Here is a 17313-nt window from a genome sequence, read left to right as displayed (position 1 = left end):
TACTATATTCGATCCAATGACTATAAAATATTAGATTATTTTGTAAATTTACTAATATATATGTGTGTGTATCTATACACATATGTGAATCTGGGTAGGGTTTGATACGAGTATTGGTTTGGGCATGAATATCTTATAGAGTCTTGATTTGTGTTGGATCTAAGTTTGAGAAACTAATTCTAAACTCTATCTAAAGTTTAGCCTACCAAAGTTTTTAAAATATACAAGAGTACTTTTGCACATCTTCTCCTGAACCTTACTTCCGCCAATGCACCATTCGAAACAATTAGAATGACATGATGGTTTAGCAAGCAAGCCACTTAATTACCTTCAAATTCAAACAATTCATTCTTGAGTAAATGCCAATTGAACAATAAGTTGACCAAAAACGTTCCTAATAAAAAAAAAAAAAAATCAAGCAACATCTACTAATATCCTCTGATTCTCCAAAGATTTTTGTGCATCACAAGCATAAACACGCAATCTTCAGTCAACTCTCCAAAATCTCAACTGGTAAGCAAAAGCCACGTATGATGCATAACAATGATTACGTTAAAAACTTAATCAGAATACAGAACAATGAAATATCTAAGACAAAAGGTGGCCCTTGCCGGGGTTTCAATCCCACATCGGTCTTGGGAGAAAGGGTTTGGGTAGATAAGTCTTCCTGTAAGCCTTCAAAAGTTGCCGACTTTTGAAGGTAATCCCGGGGGTTTAGGTTCATTTGCCGAACTTCTTACTTTCGTAAGAAAAATGTAAGGAAGGAAATATCTAAGACAAAATATAAGCAGTCGCCAGGACACTAGTGCCATTACTTCTTTGCATCCTCCTCCTTGCATTTTTCCATGAAATGAAACTGTTAGCATAATTAATCCAAGCTTCCTAATAGTTGTTGTTTCTTCTTTTAAAATTAGACGTTCAAGTATAATCCAATTTTAACAGCTTACTTGTTTAAGAAATAGAAGAGTTATTTGATAATTTCATTTCTTAGTAGTTTTCTAATTACCAAGTCATAGGAGTGTGTTAGTATTATATTCAGTTGAGAACAATGGGCGAAAATTTTTTACAGAGTTCTGATTGCTGTAAAAATAATCTCAGTGTACTTATATTTATGATTATCAAACTCCTCTTTTTTCACACACACACGCACATATACATATACATATACATATACATATACATATATATATATATATATATATATATATATCAAATAGGCCCAATTATGAGTCCCCCTTGTCACCATGCAACTTGAACTTGCCGAGCTATACAGCGACTGACTGAAAGGCACCACTCGCCTATTAGGCTTTAGCCCAAGTCTGATTCAAGAAAGTTTGAAGGCGAAATTGTGTCGAACTTTATGGACAATTATCAGGCACATCAATCAGAGCGTTTGACTGTGGCCATCCGCCTTTTATTGCTTGTTGTTTTCAGTGGAAAAGAAGCAAAACTTTGCTTTCTTGCGTCTGCGATTATCAAACTTCTCTTCTTCTTCTGCATATTTTTATATGTGTCAAATAAATATATTTTCGCTATGTATACGTTTTAGCCCCTACAAAAGCTTGATAAGAGGCAGAAATAGGCCAAATTATTAGGTTCCTGGTTCCCCTCGTCAGCAAGCAACTTGTCTTAGCTAGCTAGCGGCTGAAAGGCACAACTCGACTATTAGGCATTAGCCCAAGTCTAATTCAAGAAAATTATGGTGCAGTTATCAGGGCACACCATTCAAAAGCATTAGATTGGGGGGCCATCCGCCATTTATTGCATGTTGCTTTCAGTGAAGTCAAATTCATCACGGCCATCTAAAAAGATGTACAGAAGAGTGGCCACCACAGCACGACAACAGGTATCCCTGTTAAATCCGATGAGCAAAATTTTTCAGATCATACCTGTTCTTTTCAGCAGTTCAAACGTGTCTGCCTACCAATATGTTTCCATTCATCATTCTTGTTCTAAGAAATTCACTGCACTGCACAGTAGCAATGGTGGTGTTTCGGGATCACTGACATGGGAAGTGTTCTTCTGTTGGCATTTCTTGTTTGCTTCGCTAGTGTTGAGGGGATCATGTTGAGTGCTGCTCATTTCGTTCAAGCAATTTCCAGCAGTGATTGGCACTGATGCAGTCAAGAATAAAGACATTTCACAATTAGAGCAGTGATTTTGGGAGGTTCAATCTATACACTAGCAAGTTTTCAATCTTTGGCATTCTGCTTGAAAGAAAAGAGGGGATGAGGGAAAATGAAAAAGATAGATTATGCCAATTGAACTTAGCTTGAATCATGTTGTTCCATCTGAAAGTGTTTAGCAACCTTCTAATTTAGTCCATGACAGTTTTCCTTTGTTTACAAGTCATTCTTTGCTTGGCAATCTTTTCGAAGTTGAAACAACAGCAAACACCTTCAAGTTAAAAAGAAATCAACCAAGACTTATGTTACTAACAGGCAACTTTTCTATATTAATTTAGCTGCACAAATTCTGAGTGAGCACTTAACATGGCACCGTCAGTAGCAACAAGGAGCAATCGAGAAAATCTGCAGAGCAGCCAAGCTATGCTTTTATGGTTTCTTGATCTAGTGAGAATACCTCCTCAATCACAACGAATTTGTAACTGCAGTTCTGTCAAGGAAGAGTTCATCATGGTTAATGTAAGGCCAGAATCCAAACCCAACGCAATCTCAGGCACCAATCCAACAGGGTACTGGAAGTCCACATCATAAAGAAAATTTTTTTAACCAATAGCTAAAGAAGTGCATGTATTTGTAAATGTTCCTAGACCAGGAACCAGACATTCCATGCTCACCAAACAGGTCCAATTAGTTGCCCATTTGTTTGTAGACGTCAAAGAACTAACAAGAATTCCAAAAACATACATACACCTTCATGTTCCGACACATAGGGTCAAGGTTCATTGCACAACCTAATTAAAATCCATAAGCACTTAACATAATAATTAGATCTCAAATATTATTGATGTTTTTCTGTTATCAGATACAACTAAAACATGCAATCCATACTATTTAAACCCAGTCTACAGGGTAAATACAAATCATTCCTCTGTTTTTCTTGCTATGCAGGATGGCATCCTCCATATGAAATTACCCAAAATTAAAACCTGGAACATATTACACTAATTTGATTTCTGTACAAACAAGAATGGAAAACAATGTGCTTGCATCTACAACTGACGAACATTGCCACTTCAAGACGGCCAAATATGTTGTATGGTTTTGCATTAACCTACATCATAAATCTTCATGAAATTCCAAGTTCTCATGATCAGAAGCCTCGTATACATTGGAGTCTTCTGTAGCTTCAGAGCTCATATATGTTGGTGTTTCTGAAATTGATGATTCTTCTGCTGCTTCAAAACTGATTCGAGAGTCCTCATCTGTTGGTGTTTCAGAAACAAGTGATTCTTCGGGAGCTTCAGAACTGCCAAAAGCAGCACTCTGGTAAACTTCGTCGGCAATATGATCAATAATTTTATTTTCCACGAACTGAGACACCTGAAGCAAGTAGTGCACTCCATTGACAACATCGTACACCATCAACCCAATCCTTCCCCCAACCCAACTACCCAAATGGCTTCCTACAAGATAGCCAAACCTCCCGAACCTCTCCTCTCCAACAAAGCCAACTGAATAGGTGCCAAACAAGGTTCCAGTGCCCCTGAGGAATCCTTCCGTCATGGTACCGCCGAAGTAAAGCGCTTCAAAAAAATCCCATCCTGAAGAAATTATAGGACCTATTATGCGCTTTGCTTGTCGAGTTGCCAGTTTTGCAGCTTTAGCTCCCTCTTTCTGGGCTTGCTTGGCTGCGTCTTTGGCAACCAGACCTTGTGCGAGTGCGTCACCTAGAGCACTCTCAATTGCTTGATTCCTTGCTCTTTCAACATGAAGAGATCTGACGTTGTAAGAGTAGAGCTTCACACCCTCCTTTACTAAACATGCAAGGGTTCCAGTGCTCCCATCAAAACAATTCAAGAAGGTAAACTCCCCACTCTTGGAAGCAGCTTCTTGACCAACCAGCTCACGGCATTTTTCAGCTGCAAAACAGCACATCATTAAGAACATTTTTGGAAATAATAGAATTGGAAAGGAAAACAAGAGTTTAAGAAACAAATGACTCAATAATCTAGCTAATAACGCCGAAGTATGTATTTATGTTAATGTACAGTTTCAAGCATTTATTAAAGTTTCAATTCAATCTTCTTTGAACACAAGTGCTCTGTCAAAAAATAAGAAACTCAAGTTACCTTTAAGTCTCTGTTTGTCTAGCATGTATGTCTGTAAAGTTTGAAACTAAGACTAATGGACATCACTGATGGTGGATTTTTCTTACGATGGTATTAGTGACAGACAGTAGGAAGACCTGCACCTATGTCTGTCATCACAAATATAGATGGCATATAATTCAAATGTGCATGTCTAACTAACATTCACATGAAGAATGTGTTTCCAAAACTCACATCAAGTTTCTTGGAGTAAATAACTAAGCCTAAATAGTTCTTCATATGCTGATATACAAAATCTTCAAATGCCAACAAAAAGACAGCTGGAGGAGTACCCACAAGAAAGAACCATGCAAGAAAAGCGAAAAATTTGATAAATGGATGCAAAAAAGCAGAAAATGTGAATTGAGAAGTAAAACCACCGAGCAAAAGCAAAAAATATGATAAATGGATGCAAAAAGACAGTTTCAAGCATTTATTAAAGTTTCAATTCAATCTTGTTCGAAGACAAGTGCTCCGACAAAAAATAAGAATCTCAAGTCAGCTTTATGTGTCTCTCTGCTTGTGTGACACGTATGTCTGTAACATTTGAAGCTAAGACTAATGGACATCATTGATGGTGGCTTTTTCTTACGATGGTATTAGTGACAGACAGTGGGAAGACCTGCATCTATGTCTGTCATCACAAATAAAGATGGCACATAATTGAAATTTGTATGTCTAACTAGCATTCACATGAAGAATATGTTTCCAAAACTTGTGTCAAGTTTAAGTTTAAATAGTTCTTCATATGCTGATGTCCAGAATCTTCAAATTGCCACGGTTTTCCTATTCCTTTTTATTGAAGAATGTTACGGCAAATGCCAACAAAAAGACAGCTGCAGGAGTACCCACAAGAAAGAACCATGAAAGAAAAGCAAAAAATACGATAAATGGATGCAAAAAAGAAGAAAATGTGACTTGAGAAGAAAAACCTCCGAGCAAAAGTGCAATCACTTTATACACATGATTGTGGGATATACCACATTAAAGGATAGAAAGATGGGTAAATATCTCTAGACTGCTGTTAGTTTTTTAGACATTTAATCAGCAGCTCCAGTTTAGATACAAAGCTTCTCAGATAATTTCTGAGAAGTTCCATGTAAGATAACAGGAATTCCTGTGCCGTAAAGTTCCATGATACAAGATGGACATCAATTTCTATTACTTTCATGAACACTACTTATGTACTAATCATAAATCATTATCTATATAAGGATCTTTAGTAATCAATAGAGAAACTCTCAAAAGTGATATGAAATATGAACTCTTCTATTTATCAAGTGTAAGCACTTACACTTGCTACCAGATTTTGAGCTTTCAATGTAAGCTCCAAGTAAACTTATTTCGTCAAACCACACACTAAGGCTGTCTAAATTCCACAACACCACCCCCCCCCCCCCAAAAAAAAAAAAAAAAAAAAACACACACACACTCAAATACCCCCAAAAGAAGGGGGTGGGCGAAGGCATGGCACAACAGACCTAAACATGGTACCACCCATCAACTATTTTTATCACCATGAAGACCACATCAACCAATTTCTAGAAACCTAAAAATGTGAGAAATATTCACAAGCACAAATACCATAAAAATGGAGTAACTCATTCTAATCAAACAGTCTAGTCTTCACTTAACTAAATACCGAGGCCCCGTACTTAGGAGGCAAAAAAAAACAAAATCAGGTGGTAGATTACTACTAGAAGCACAAATTAAATACTACATCAGTTTCAACATAACTAAATAGATCAGTCATATAATATCATTCATTTTACAAAACTAAATGCACGCTATATGATTTCTCCAAAGACAATATAATTCCAAAGCAAGAATTTAATGACTATAAAGATTAAAAAAGAACATAAATATGCCAATAGGCCAACAATTACTAGTCACAAAGGCCACTCCATTCAAGATCAGTATATGTGCAAATTAATGGCCAATAAACATTTGATTAGCAAGGTAAACAGCAAATTCGCAACTGCACCTTTTAATCCCAAGACAATTTTTTTACCTTTCTTTCAGCATGGTAACTATTAAATTTAAAAAAAAAAACTGAAATGAAAACTGAAAAACTGGTATCTTGTTGGAGATGTGGATAATGGTAGTAAAAATATTACCACCGATACTGAGAGCAATGACGCCAACCAAGAAGAGCAGAAAATGAACTCTTTTTTTCTCCAGAATCGTCATGCTACTTGGGTTTTGCTTCTATTGATCTGGGCTTTTCTTAAAATCAGAAACTTTGACGTGATCAGAAAATTCTTCTGCTAGCACTACCTACAAAATCTGCTAAATTTTCGCAGGGGTTGATTCCACAGGGGGAATCCAAGAGGTAGAGAGGGACTTGAAGACTTCCGCAACGTGTCTGAATGATCCGTGGAAAGTCAAGAATCTTTTGGATTTCCTGTTCAAGTAACGAATAATCAATTAAATTTAAAAAAAAAAAAAAGTCAAGGCATAAGGATAAAGGAGCAGAGAAAATAGGCAGTAATTAACTGGATTTGGGCCCCTAACAATTGCAGACAAAGAGGCTGTTAACTGAGTCAAGTCCAGTCCAGTTCAAGATTAATGTAGTCAGTTGCAACCATAGACCCAATGAGAAAGCAAACTATCAATTAGTTTCTCATTTTTATTCCGATATTTACTATGCAAAAAAATTTTTGAGTGCCATTTAATATGGAGTTCATTATTCATACCAGTGGTTGAACCATACCCGATATGTGTGCAATTCAAAAGATATCAAAAAAAGGTTAGTGTTATTTTTTTGTTGTTGGAAAGTAGTAGTTAAAATAGTTTGATTGTTTTGGTATTTTAGAGAAGTGATAGTTTTTTGTTCGGGAAATAGTAGTTAATTCAAGATGTGGAATAGTTGCAGGGAGGTAAATAGTTAAAATAATGTAATTATGTTTAAAAATAAGGGTAAATTAAGCGATACGTTAAATGACATAATTTGTTTACATCAAACCTTTCCCTTCAGCTATGATAATAGATTAAGTGACATCAATCAATTTCATGACAGTGTAAAGTTGTTAATTTTGAGTAAGAGTTGTTAAATGGGTTTTTTGATAGTAGTAAAAAATATGAGAGAAAATATGAGAACTTAAGAAATAGGACTGTCAATTGAGTCAGACCAACTCAAGATCGGTTCGTTCGGCCCAAAAATTGAGCCTAATCTTTAATTGGGTTGGATAGAGTTTGGACCTAATATTAGACCCAAACAAAATATGGGTCGAATTTGGTCTACACTAGGGTCAAACCCAATTAAAGTTAGGGCCCATATATGAGTATAATTATATATATAATATATAAAATAATATCTATAATTTATAGTTATACATATTATGGCATAAAATGTTAATAATTTATGCAAATTTGTATTAATTCATAATTATAAAATATATATTATATATATATATAATTATGTATCTAAATATAAGTTTGGGCTAAACCCGATTTGAATCCGAAACTCATATAATAGTGTGAGTTGAATTTAAACCTTTTAATATGATCTCGAAAAATCGAAATCCAAAATTTCATATAATTTGTGAGTCAAACTTAGACTTGCTAAATCCCAACTTAAAAAACCCAATTGACACTCCTATCGAGAAACCATAGATGCTTCTTCTTGTTTAGAAAGGGATGTGGATTTAGACCTAGTTTTTAAAATTTTTTTACCTTTACATTTAGGTCTACCAATTCAATCAAAATGATTGTAGCTCGATATATAATTTTTTGATGTAATTGTAATGAGAATTGAGAAATAGGAAGAGAGATGATTTCATTTTACTTTATGAAAACGGAACACATTTTATGTGTTATTTTCACCTCATCTCTTTTCAGAATTGGAGAGTTTTTCCTTTTTCCTCCTTTTAATACTTTTCCTTGCTAGAGGCGATTTGTATATTTCAACATTTAGAATGGCACTTAGAAGTTTTAATTGTAGTAAGGGAATCTTTGACAGCTTAAGAATGCCACTTACGAGTTTTGGGAGGGTCGGCTTGAACGGTAAGAAAGTAGAGATTGTAAGTAGAAGGTCTAAATTTAAGACCTCCCACTTATTAAAAAAAAAAAGGCCATTAGTAAAGGAATCTCTGACAACTTTTAAAATAACAATGGCCATGCAAAGCCCTAGTTTATGGAATGAACCAAGCCAAAAAAGTTCTCAACACGTACGCGGTTCCTTAGCACATGGATTGTGAGTAAATTTCAAGGACTGTTAAACGAACCGAGCTATTCGATAGCTCGGTTCGTTTCGATTCGTTCGTGTTCATGAAAGACTCGTTCGAAACCTTAAACGAACCTAATTCGAACGAATTTTTTTGTTCGATTAATAATCGAGCGAACACGAGCATGTTCGCGAGTTTTAATGAACGTTCGTGAACATAGACATAATTATCATTTGACAAATTTTAGGGTTAATTTTATGGCTGGACTTTTATATTTGGAGGGCAAATTACTTTGTTTTATTTGTTGTTTTTATGTTAATATTAGTTATATAGTTAATGAATAATAGAATTTAGTCACTTAGTGCTTTAATTATTTTTGAGAATGATTAATAATTTGTATGGCATATTTAAGTTTTAAAATAATTTGGATTCAAGCATTTCAAGCATGTTCGCGAACGGCTCGTTTATGTTAAACGAGTCGAACACGAACTCGAACTCGAATATGAACTTTGTTTAATGAGTCGAACACGAACACAGGTTTGGAGTTTGAAAATTAACGAATAAACACGAACGTTGTTTGAATCGCTCAACGAATAGAGCTCAAATATGAGATACTCGGTTCGATTCGACTCGTTTACAGCTTTAAATTTCTCTAAATTAGAAGACGTAATTAAACACCACCTTTTATATATTATTAGAAGCCCTTGATAGGGAAAGTAATAAAAAAGATGGATTATTTATAAGCTTCTTTTTAGGGGGAGAAAGTGTAAATGAGTGGTCTCAGATTCAAGACCTCTCACAAACACTAAAAGAAAAGTTTTTTTTTTAAAAAATTTTGTATATGAAAGGTTTTGAACTCAGGATCTCCTATTTACAATCTCTCATCTTACCATCTAATCCAACACAATCCACGCCTATTAGCTTCATTTATTTGCCAATAACGAGACTGCAAAGGCCGAGCGGCACTTTTGATTTTGATAGTTTGGAATCGTTTACAAGGCATTAGAGTACGTTCTATCCATAGAAAATGAAGGGCACCTGATTTATTTATGTTCTTATTTTTAATTTGTTGACAACATTTGATAGAATCATCTGTTGTAAATTTTCCTTTTTTATACTTTGCCGTAAGATGAACTTTGAATGTTGAGGGGAAACAATACGAAAAGCGATGGGTTTAAACTTGTTCATGCAAAAGAGGCACTACAAGTCACATAAAACATCAAAACTGAAAATTTGTAAACCAAATGAGCAGAACTATTAGTTAGCAAATACTGCTAACTATCCTTAATTTAGCTGTGATACAAACCATAATAATAAGGTGCAAGCAGACAGCACATACACAAACTCAGCCACACCATTAGAAGATAAATTGGATGGTGGATTACATTCAACATATCAGCAATTACAAGCTTGGCAGGGACACATACACAAGCAGTATATATAAAGACATGGACAAAGCCTAAATTTGTTGATGTCTGCTAGAGGGTTGAAAGTTTTACTTATGGCAGTAACATTACTAGTGGACTCGTTCGGGTTTGGATGACTTAGGTGGGAGAGTCTGATTTTTTCTCGAGATGCATTCCCAGTTTCTGCCATCTGCATAGGCACAGCTGCACCTAAGTTGGACCAAATAGCAAAACTCAAGATAAGGGATGCTATGGTTAGGAGGGAGGATTTGGCCATGGTGAAATTGAAGGTAGAAGGAAGTTGAGTTTTAAGGGTTGGATTGAGAGGAATTTATATTGGATTTCATGTGTGTGTTTCCATGGAAAATTAATAGCAGGTCTGATTTGACTTAATTTATGGTATTAAATGTATATTTTTCGGTATACAGCAAAAAAATTTTCGCATTTGGTGCAATTAATAAGATGATTTCTTACCATTCTTAAGTAATACATTATCCCCAGCGATATCTATCACTAGTATGAATCTCGTGCATATCTTTTGTTTATGACAAATAAGGGAAGGGTAAAGAAAGGTCAAATTAGAGGGGATGCTTTAAAACTAATAAAATAAAATACTATAATAGGAATTGAAATATTAGAGAAATGAGTAGAGAAATGGAGATTTTCTTATTATTCCAACTAATATCAAAAGTAATCCCAAGAAGTGCCAAGGTACCTCTATATATAGGCACTATAAAATTAAAGGTACATCAACTTTATTAAACGCTCATTACTACAAGAACATGAATAATCTATGAAATGGTTCTTCCAATATATGAGTGGATTTATGGATTAAAACCGTTCATCCATTGTAATCCCTTTATATAATGTAACAATGAATTATGAATTAATTCTCTTGGAATCAATGAATTATGAATTAGTCCTCTTGAGAATACAAATGGACATCCACACTTTTAATTGTTTCATAACACTCCCCTTTGGACGTCCATTACACAAAGAATATGTCTCGTTAAAACTTTACTAGGGAAAAATTCATTTGGATAAAAATTCTAGTGAAAGAAAAAGAGTACACTTTTCCGGTGTATTAATTTCTCTCCCTGATACAAACATCATTTGAGATCTTTTAATCGTCGCATTCCAATATTTTTCACTAATTTCTCAAATGTTGGAGTCGGCAATGTTTTGGTAAATAAATTTGTCAAATTATTATCTGATAGGTTTTGTTGCACATCAATTTCACCATTCTTTTGCAAATCATGAGTAAAAAAGAATTTTGGTGAAATATGTTTCGTCCTATCTCCTTTAATCTATTCTTATTTCAATTGAACTATACAAGTTGCATTATTTTTATATAATATAGTTGGAGAATTTTCTTTTTCAGAGGATAACCCACAACTCTTCCCGATATAGTGAATCATTGATCTTAACCAAACACATTCTCGATTGGCCTCATGAATTGCTATTATTTCAACATGATTCGATGAAATTGTGGCTAATGATTGTTTTGTAGATCGCCAAGAAATAACTGTATCTCCATATGTAAATAGATAACCAGTTTGAGATCTTACTTTATGCGAGTCAGATAAATATCCAGTATCAGCATAACCAAGTAATTCAGGTTTGGATTTATTTGAATAAAATAAACCAAGATCAATTGTTCATTGGAGATAGCGAAAAATATGCTTAATACCATTCCAATGTCGTCTTGTAGGCAATAAACTAAATTTTATTAATAAATTCATTGCAAATAATATATCAGGTCTTGTACAATTAGCAAGATACATTAGTGCACCAATTGCACTGAGATATGGTACTTCAGGACCAAATATTTCTTCATCTTTCTCTCGCAATCTAAAAGGATTCTTATTAGGATCTAATGATTTGACAATTATTGGGGCACTTAATGTATGTGCCTTATCCATATAAAACCGCTTTAATACCTTCCGGGTATAAGCAGTTTAGTGGACAAAAATTTCACTTTTCAAATGCTCAATTTGTAAACCAAGACAGAATTTTGTTTATCCAAAATTTTTTATCTCAAATTTCTTCTTCAAATATTCAACATTATTTTGAATCTCTTTAGGAATTCTAATCAGATTTAGATCATCAACATATATAGTAATTATCACAAAATTTGATCCATTTTTTTGATAAAAATACATGGACATATTGGATCATTTGTATAATTTTCTTTAGTTAAAAATTCATTGAAGCGGTTATACCACATACGTCCAGATTGTTTGAATCCATACAAAGATCTTTGTAATTTAATAGAATAAATATCTTTAAAATTTGATTTGCATGCTTCATGCATGTTGAATTATTTGGAAATTCTCATATAAATATCATTTTCAAGATTTTCATATTAATATACAGTAACGACGTCCATTAGACGCATATCTAGTTTTACATGTACTACAAAACTCACAAGATATCGAAATGTGATAGCATCTATTACAGGTGAATACGTTTCATTATAATCAAATACAAACCTTTGTGAAAATTCTTGAGCTACTGGCTTTACACCTTCAGGTGTTTGAACTACAAGTTTAAAAACTTTTTTTTAACCAATAAATCCAATTCAGATTAAATCGCATCTTTCCATTTTGGCCAATCATTTCTATACCGACATACATCAACCGATTTAGATTCATGATTCTCATCAACTTCTATAATATCAAGTACTACATTTCATTAGGGTCCAATTAAATTTTCTATGATTTCATTCTCTTCAGGAGTTGGCTCTTTAGGAGTGATCTTTTTAAGAGATTGAATTTTGTCATGATATTTATTTAATCTCCGGAGATATTTCAAATCAATTTATACTTTATTTAGGTAGGCCGACCTTAAATTTATTTATAGCACTTGTACATGTCCTTCAGGGATATCAATTTTAACCACAGTATTTCCTGCAGGAATAGTTGATTTAATGACTCTTCTGAAGTCGATAAATATATCTGACAATTGATTTGCAGCTTTCAACAAATGAAAAATTTCTTGAACTTCTAGTTCACATTATTTTATATGAGGATCGAGAAAATTCAATTTTTTAGATGATTTCCTTTCGGTTGATTTTTTTCCTCTCTCTAATGTCGGGAGTCGTAGCTCATCAGAATAAATAAATCATTTAATAGATCACCCATCAATATTTTATGATATTTAATCCTAAAAGGTGATTCATACCCAACTTAAATTTTAAATTTTTTTGAAACCATATATAATATAAAGTGGGTATGTATAAATACTTGTCAGCTTTCAAATATTCTCACTTTTGTCAAATCATATATCCATTGAAATCAGTAAACTTCTGGTTTACTATAGGTGATGATTATAAATCAAATGAGAATGAAATCAACTATATCGATAATCATTTCTCTTTCGAATGATTATTATGATATAATTAACTTTTTATCTCACTTGATTCTAAACATGATTTTTATTATTGTCCCATTTAGTATCTCAATTTGATATCCATTTCGACGGATATTCAAATTCAATAAATTTTTCGAAACATGATAAAAAGTAGTGCTTTATTTATCATAAACTTTTCTTCTACAGGGAGAAATATAGCAGTGGTTCTTCTGGAGTTTTCAATCATTTAAACACTACTACTGATTGTGTTTGTCTCTTTTGTTAGAAAATAGTGTATATAGTAGCATTATTGTAACATCCCGAATATTAGGAGGTTGTTTGTGAAGAAAATATTAAAGTGTATTTCTTTGGGTTTGATTTAAAACCTAATTTTGTTTTAAAAAAAAAGACTAGAAACCCTAATATGGTAGCCAAAAACCCTAGTTTACTTGTGACTAACCGGTTTTCCTAAATCTCTCATATTTTAATTGAAACCCTAATTTTAATTACTGGAATTGGAAAATTCCTCACGTCTTCTTAAAAATTTCCTTTTATTTGAAAATTATTATTTATTAAAGCTCTACTATCCAATTGTTCAACTATAAGAGTAAATAAACCTAGAAAATAAGGTTTTACACTTCGGTTTCAAGATTTGAGCAAAATTAGGGTTTTGTGATTTTTCCGCTGGATGAATTTTCGGTACTGGCCAAGGATCAATTTGATGATTAAAAGTGACTTTTAAGTGAGAAATAATATGTGAGTAGCAATGAGGTAAGGTTAGTGAATGGAAAGTAAAAACTCTAGTACGGGTGTTTTTAAGAAAAACGGCGCGAACCGGCGGGTCCCGCGCATTACCGATTGAACGCACCGCTTGACCACCATTTTTTGCTTACCAAACAAATTTATTGAACTTGAACAAAATATCTTCCCCCTCATGATTATAGCTTGACCGAAATTGTGGCTCAAATACAAGGAAAGAAAGAGAAAAATTTTGTGGACAAGAATAGGCCAAGTGTTGGCCAAAAATTGTGGACACAATTACCCTTAACCTCTTACTTCCATATAAGACAAACCAAGCCTCATCTTCCTCCATATTTCTGCATAAGAACCGAGAGAGAGAGAGGGGAGGAACAACAAGAAGAAGAAAAAAAACTCCTTCATTTCATCTTCAATCCAACAACTTAGGGAGAAATCAAACAAAATAAACCGATTAAACTTGTTCTTGAGTGACTAGCTAGTGAGTTGTGGTGTGATTCTTGAAGGGGAGAGCTTGTGCTACTCTTGGTGACTTTTATTCAAGGTAAGAGAGTTTATCTCTCCAAGTTTTACTTCTAATCTTGTTATATTAAGCCTAGTAACTTGATTTTATGGTGAGATTATGGATGATGAGCATGTTTTAGTAGTTTTCCCCAATTTATTTGATGAACTAGGGTTCCTGATTTTCTGCTCAAGTTGATGTATGATGCATGAATGTTGAAATTAAAGTTATATAAGGTTGTTTAGTGGTGATTGGAACCAGAAATTTGAGGAAACTACACTTAGAGCTAAAAATTCCAGATTTCTGGAAAATTTCCCAAGCATTCTGTCCGAAATTGTATCTGTATGTTAGAGGCCGAATTGGTCTTTGGTCAAAGAAGGAAAGTTGTAGAGAATGGTGTTTTATAGGTGCCTACAAAATTTCAGCTCAATCGGAGCAACGCAGAACTTGAAAAGTCCAAAATACCCCTACTGCTTTAAGAATTTCCCAGTAGTCCGTTTCTTCAGTTCAGTCCAGTTTATCACGATTTTTGACCAGGATCCATTCTGATTTAGCTCTGGACCAAAACATGAAAGTTGTAGTGCTCTGAAGTAGCTTTAAAATACCTCTAAGAACACCTGATTCGGACTTGTGTACACTGAGTTATGTCGATTACAGTGTTCTGCATTTAAACAGCCGGTGAATTGATTTCTGGTTTGGTAATTGGAGAATTTGACCAATTTACATTAGAAACTGGACTAAGTGACCTTCATGAACATTGTAGCTCTGTGTCTTAGCTTCGAAACGGCATAGGTTACGCCTCAATCCGATAAGCGTAGCCTCAGATATGTTATTTCCGCATTTGTACGTCAAATCTGTTTTGTGCCACATTGAACTTCTGTACTTGCTACTGTTGTGAATCTTATTATTATGATATTGTGAGCCTATGGAACGGCTCTTGACATGAATGGCTGAGATGTATAATGTTGGGTTGTGTTTGAAAAAAACAATGAAGCCTAAAAGGCTGAAAAATTAGGTAAACACAAAGGGCATGCTGCCCAAATTTACGCTCGAAAACTAGAGAACTACTTGCAACTTGAGTAAGGGTTAAGAGTGATTACTGCTTGAACCATCTAGGGTACTTGAGTATTCTTGTTCCGAGGTATATAAGGAAGGATTTGGCCGAGCTTGTACCCTTGAGAAATGAAATAATGACTATTTGGAATATGTTTCTCTTGTACTTTCGACTCGCATGGCATTTTCAAGTATAAATGTTACAAAGTTTTACCGTTTAAAAAAATGAGCAAGTGTTTCACGACTACTATCCGAGTGAATTTCAAATTCTTGATTTTATTGAACGAAACGTCTAAGTTTCGAACTCTAGTCATGTTTCAAAGTTCTCAAACTGAGTTTTATCGCAGATTTGGACTCCGAACTCGGAATATAACCTGAAAGTGACCAGTAAAGGCACTATATCTTTTGGTGAGTGCTTTCAAATACTGAATTGAACTTGATACTTGTACTTGATACGTGCCAATATGATTACATGCCACATGCGTGAATTGTTAGGGCAAGAGTGTACTTTATCGCACTTGCCCTTACGTGATATACTTGTTTATTGTTGCAATTGACTTGATATACTTGTTTATGATGCGCGCACTTCCTGGAATTCCAGAAACCCTGTGGCGAGTTACTCTAGTCGAGTCGGCAAGGGCTTGGTCGATTGGGTAACGAACCCTGGGTCTCTTGTATTGTCGAGTGGAGTGATATCTCCTCGACTAATCGGTATACTCGAGTATTACCACCCGTGTTCTTGAGGATTTTGGGCCCAGCTGGGGGTTGAACGGTGGACGGAGAGTCGTTTAAGTGGTGTTCTACTGGATCGGTTTCTTTACTTGAAAGTTGACGGAGTGTCAACTACTACGTGATCAAGCTCCTGATGATGAATGGAAGTTGGCTCTTGAGACCTATCCGTATCCTTATGCTTGAAATGATTATTGTTTATTGGATGATTGTTTCTTATGAAAATTTTTTATACTCGCTCATTTTGAGATTGCTACTTGAAGTGTTATTGCTCACTTTTATGAACTCTTCATGCTCGTTACCTTGCTAAATCGAAAACTTGTATTTATAAATAATGGTCAATTTGCTATTTGGAACCTCACTGGGCTTTTAGCTCATACCACGTTATTTGTTCTCCTTACAGGGGGTACGAGCGAGGCATAAGAGATGTAAAGGCTAGCGTAGTCTAGTTACTTTAGACTGTGTTTTGAATTTTGATTTTGTACTCGCGCTATTCCTCGAATGGAACATTTGTACTTGGATTGTATATATTTTGAACTAGTTTAAGTATATCAAGACTTTGTACTTTGGTTTCTATCAATGTAAATTATAAGCTGGGATTGCGGATATTATTAATGGTGCTTGGGGTGTGTGCACATGATTTTAGTGAGTGAGTCCTGGCGAGAGTTGGGCAGGCGGTCTGCCAAACCCTCTGGTACGCCTTAGGGGGAGGTGGGGTCGTCACAATTATTAATGAGACACATATCATTGTCACCATAATTCTTATAGGACAAATATCATCACCATAATCCTTTGATTCCAAATGTTTAACATTTATTTCTTCTTCAGGAAGAAAAGTTAATTACTATCATAAATTAAATCAATCATTATATACTTTCGGACGTTTAAAAAAATTGGCCATGTGAAGATGCTATTATAATTTTGATTTGTCAAATATACTTCGGAATATTTATCTTCAGGATCCTTACTTTCTTGTTCTTATCATTATTATCTCACTTTAAATGGTAACTTTTTTTCTTGTCATGGTAAAATACATATTTACCAAAAATATGGTCATATTGAAATTTAGTCACATTT

At 34.4% G+C, this 17313-nt stretch overlaps 1 protein-coding gene and 2 long non-coding RNA genes across 4 annotated transcripts; 2 read left to right on the top strand and 1 right to left on the bottom strand.

The window, feature by feature from the left end:
• The first annotated feature begins 1243 nt into the window (after positions 1 to 1243).
• On the top strand, positions 1244 to 2352 carry LOC113723723 (uncharacterized). Of its 2 annotated transcripts, none has more exons than XR_011839630.1 (2): positions 1244 to 1846; positions 1981 to 2352. It is a non-coding gene; the product is annotated as an uncharacterized lncRNA (long non-coding RNA). The 2 variants fall into 2 exon arrangements; XR_003457125.2 differs by having other exon boundaries at positions 1978 to 2352.
• A 586-nt stretch (positions 2353 to 2938) lies between these two features.
• LOC113727793 (uncharacterized) lies at positions 2939 to 6719 on the bottom strand. The gene is made up of 2 exons (XM_027252143.2): positions 6391 to 6719; positions 2939 to 4045 (listed from the first exon to the last, which is right to left on the bottom strand). Exons 1-2 carry the CDS (start codon positions 6461 to 6463, stop codon positions 3243 to 3245), a joined length of 876 nt encoding a protein of 291 aa, XP_027107944.1. The 5' UTR covers positions 6464 to 6719; the 3' UTR covers positions 2939 to 3242.
• A 7591-nt stretch (positions 6720 to 14310) lies between these two features.
• LOC140036049 (uncharacterized) lies at positions 14311 to 16847 on the top strand. The gene is made up of 3 exons (XR_011839944.1): positions 14311 to 14496; positions 15855 to 15915; positions 16640 to 16847. It is a non-coding gene; the product is annotated as an uncharacterized lncRNA (long non-coding RNA).
• The last annotated feature ends 466 nt before the right edge of the window (positions 16848 to 17313 follow it).

Source organism: Coffea arabica, chromosome 2c (assembly GCF_036785885.1).
Source record: "Coffea arabica cultivar ET-39 chromosome 2c, Coffea Arabica ET-39 HiFi, whole genome shotgun sequence".
In the NCBI taxonomy this organism is placed as follows: Eukaryota; Viridiplantae; Streptophyta; class Magnoliopsida; order Gentianales; family Rubiaceae; genus Coffea; species Coffea arabica.
The sequence above is the reverse complement of the archived record's forward strand: the minus strand, read 5'-3'. Positions and strand labels throughout refer to the sequence as shown.